Here is a 2,560-nt window from a genome sequence, read left to right as displayed (position 1 = left end):
GGGGAAGTGGCTGCTAACCCACTTAATCCTGCGGCTTGACATCTCCCCAGAAGGGGCTGAGCCAATGTCCCGCACACAGAGGATTCAGTGCCTGACGCGGACGACATGGACGACACAGGACCGAGGGCTACCTTCACTGTCCACCCACTTGAGGGTGAGCGGCTGCCCCTGGCGGAGGCTGCACATGTCTCTGACTTCCTCACAGAGCTCCTCGAAGGTGCTGGCCGCGTCCAAGCTGGTGATCAGCATGTCCCTGGACAGAGAGGGTAGGGACCGTCACCACGGAGCACAGGTAACCAGGTATACACGGATGATCGATTAACCAAATTATTGATCAAATAAATGAAACAGAATTTTCCCCAAAGAACCACCGACCAGTCTCGTTAAGTCGCCACCATGAATGCCCGTGTGCAGAGGGGAGACCTGTCCTGGCTCGTGGCACACGGGGGTCAAAGAACGGGGGTGTCAGAAAGTGCCTGCTCGGGCCCCAGGTGCCAGGTCTGCCCAAAAGGTCACCCGGGCGCCCGGGGTGGGGTGGCCAAGCCATGGAATTCATTACACCTTCCTCCAATCTCGGATACTGCCGGGCAGGGCAAGGGCATAGGGCACGTCACATGGGAGGCCTGAGACCTTCCTGAGGGGGGGACACCGGGTGGGGAGGGCAGAGCGGAGCCGCTTAAGGAGCCTCGGCTGCTGCGTTAAACTCGGCTGCTGCGTTAAACTCCGGAGGGCCCCCTCGGCTGTGGCTGTCGCATGACTCCAGGCAAGTTTTTGTTTGTGGGGGGAAGAAATCACAGAATGTCACCATCTTTTATGTTTTCATCCGAAAATGAGATGGGGAGGCTGGAGGGCTGGAGATGGCTCAGGGATTCCGGTCGCCTTCTGAGGGCTGATCCTTCACCGCTGGGCGACACCCCCCAGAGAAACACCCCCCCAGAGGGACGGAGGGATGCTAACCCAGGCCGGACAGGCCTTTGCCTTTACTGAAAGGGAGCGGGAAGCGCGGCCTCACCCAGCACGCCGAAGTCGGGGGCAAAGCGCCGGCAGCTGGCACGAGGGTGCAGAGCCTGCAAGAAGGCGAGGGGCTGCAGACCGGGAACGTCTGCTCCGGCCAACACCTGGCTCCCGAACCCCAGCAAACAAGTGCTGCCGGTCTTGTCCACCGGACAACACGCCCAGTGCCACCAGGATCTAGGACCCAGCTGCCGGGCGCCTCCTGGGCCCAGCACAGCAGCCCAGGGCCTGGGCCGCAGTGGGGAGACGGCCCCCAGCATCCCAATGCTGCACTGGCACTAGCCCGGCCCGTCTGAGCTAGGGAAACTGAGGCACAGAGGGGCCACAGGGCTCCAGAGACAAAGCTCCCACCCATCGCCCTGGGGTCGCCCACACTGCCCCGCACGCCTGTCACCTGACCCAGCAGCCACCAGTCCTCCTGCTGCTGGGAACTCTGGGGGTCAGTGTCGGCCACCTTTTCACCTTTGACCTCTCCCTGCCCCAAGGACCTCACCCCGCAGTTCTGTCCCCAAGTGGAAGCTACTGTTTCCCCCCAATGCCTTGACCTGGAGGCCAAGCGAGTGGCTCCTGCAAAACCCCAGAACCCCGACAACTTGGAAGCGCCCGACACCAGGATGGACCACGGAGGGCTTCGCCCCGGTGGCAGGATGGCAGCTAGCACCGGGAGGGGCCATCCCATCCTGCCACACAGTCCTCTGACCACCAGTGTGACCTCAGCCCAACCTTGAATCAAGCAGCCCCTCTGAGCAAGACAGAGTCCTGGGCCGAGTGACCAGGAGTGGGCGCCCACAGCCCGGGGGGACGGCCGGCCCCACTGGATTTCTGGGTCTCCCAGGCCACAGGCCAGGCCAGGCCGTGCACACAGCAGGTCCTGGATGACCTGGACGACGGGACACAGGCCTGCGCTGGAGCGGGGAGCAGCTGCCAGTCACCTCTAGGATCTCAGAGAAGCAGGTGTCTGAGACTCAGCCTGGCAGAGCAGGGTCTCCAAACCCCCGGCATCACCCAGAACCCCCCAGAAAGCCCCCTGGAAAGGGCGGGTGCCACCAGATGCCACGCAGACTCCAGCGACTGCATGTCCTTCGAAGGACCAACCGGGGGCCGGAGACCCCAATCTCAAGGCGTGGGGGCCTCGGGGAATGGGCAAGGGTGACCAGGAGAAGCCACCACCAGTGAGACAGCTGAAGACCCCGCAATTTATGAACAGCACCTTCGATGTGTCTGACCGTGGCCCCTGGACCTGCGGCCCCAAAACAACCCCCTCCCTGCAGCACTGGGTGCCGGACCTCGGGGTCTGTGTCACAGCACTGACCTCGGTGGGCACGGGAGGGAGCCAGGGGCTGGGCTTGGGGAGGAACCGTGAGTGCAGCCCAGGAGAAAAGGGGTGCGGGAGGGAGACGGGAAGGGAGCGGGATGGGGAGGAGGGGAGGAGGGGACAGAGGTCGGGAGTGGGAGGAAGAGGAAAGAGCGCGGGGCGTGGCCTCCTCCGCCCGGGGAAGCAGCCGCAACAGGTCACTTTACTCCCGGTAACCGAACCGCTCTCCAG

The 2,560-nt window shown here is 63.6% G+C and overlaps 1 protein-coding gene across 1 annotated transcript in view; it reads right to left on the bottom strand.

Annotated features, from left to right (window-relative positions):
- The window catches only part of PRKCZ (protein kinase C zeta), an 88,658-nt gene extending 87,596 nt beyond the window's left edge, over positions 1 to 1,062 (bottom strand). Inside the window, 2 exon segments of the mRNA XM_023521636.1 lie at positions 132 to 253; positions 1,013 to 1,062. Coding sequence (XP_023377404.1) covers positions 132 to 249 — 118 coding nt within the window. The 5' untranslated portion in view covers positions 250 to 253; positions 1,013 to 1,062.
- Between the last annotated feature and the right edge of the window lie 1,498 nt (positions 1,063 to 2,560).

This window comes from Pteropus vampyrus, unplaced genomic scaffold (genome assembly GCF_000151845.1).
Source record: "Pteropus vampyrus isolate Shadow unplaced genomic scaffold, Pvam_2.0 Scaffold309, whole genome shotgun sequence".
NCBI classification, from domain to species: domain Eukaryota; kingdom Metazoa; phylum Chordata; class Mammalia; order Chiroptera; family Pteropodidae; genus Pteropus; species Pteropus vampyrus.
Note: the sequence above shows the minus strand (reverse complement) of the source record. Positions and strands in the feature narration are given on the sequence as shown.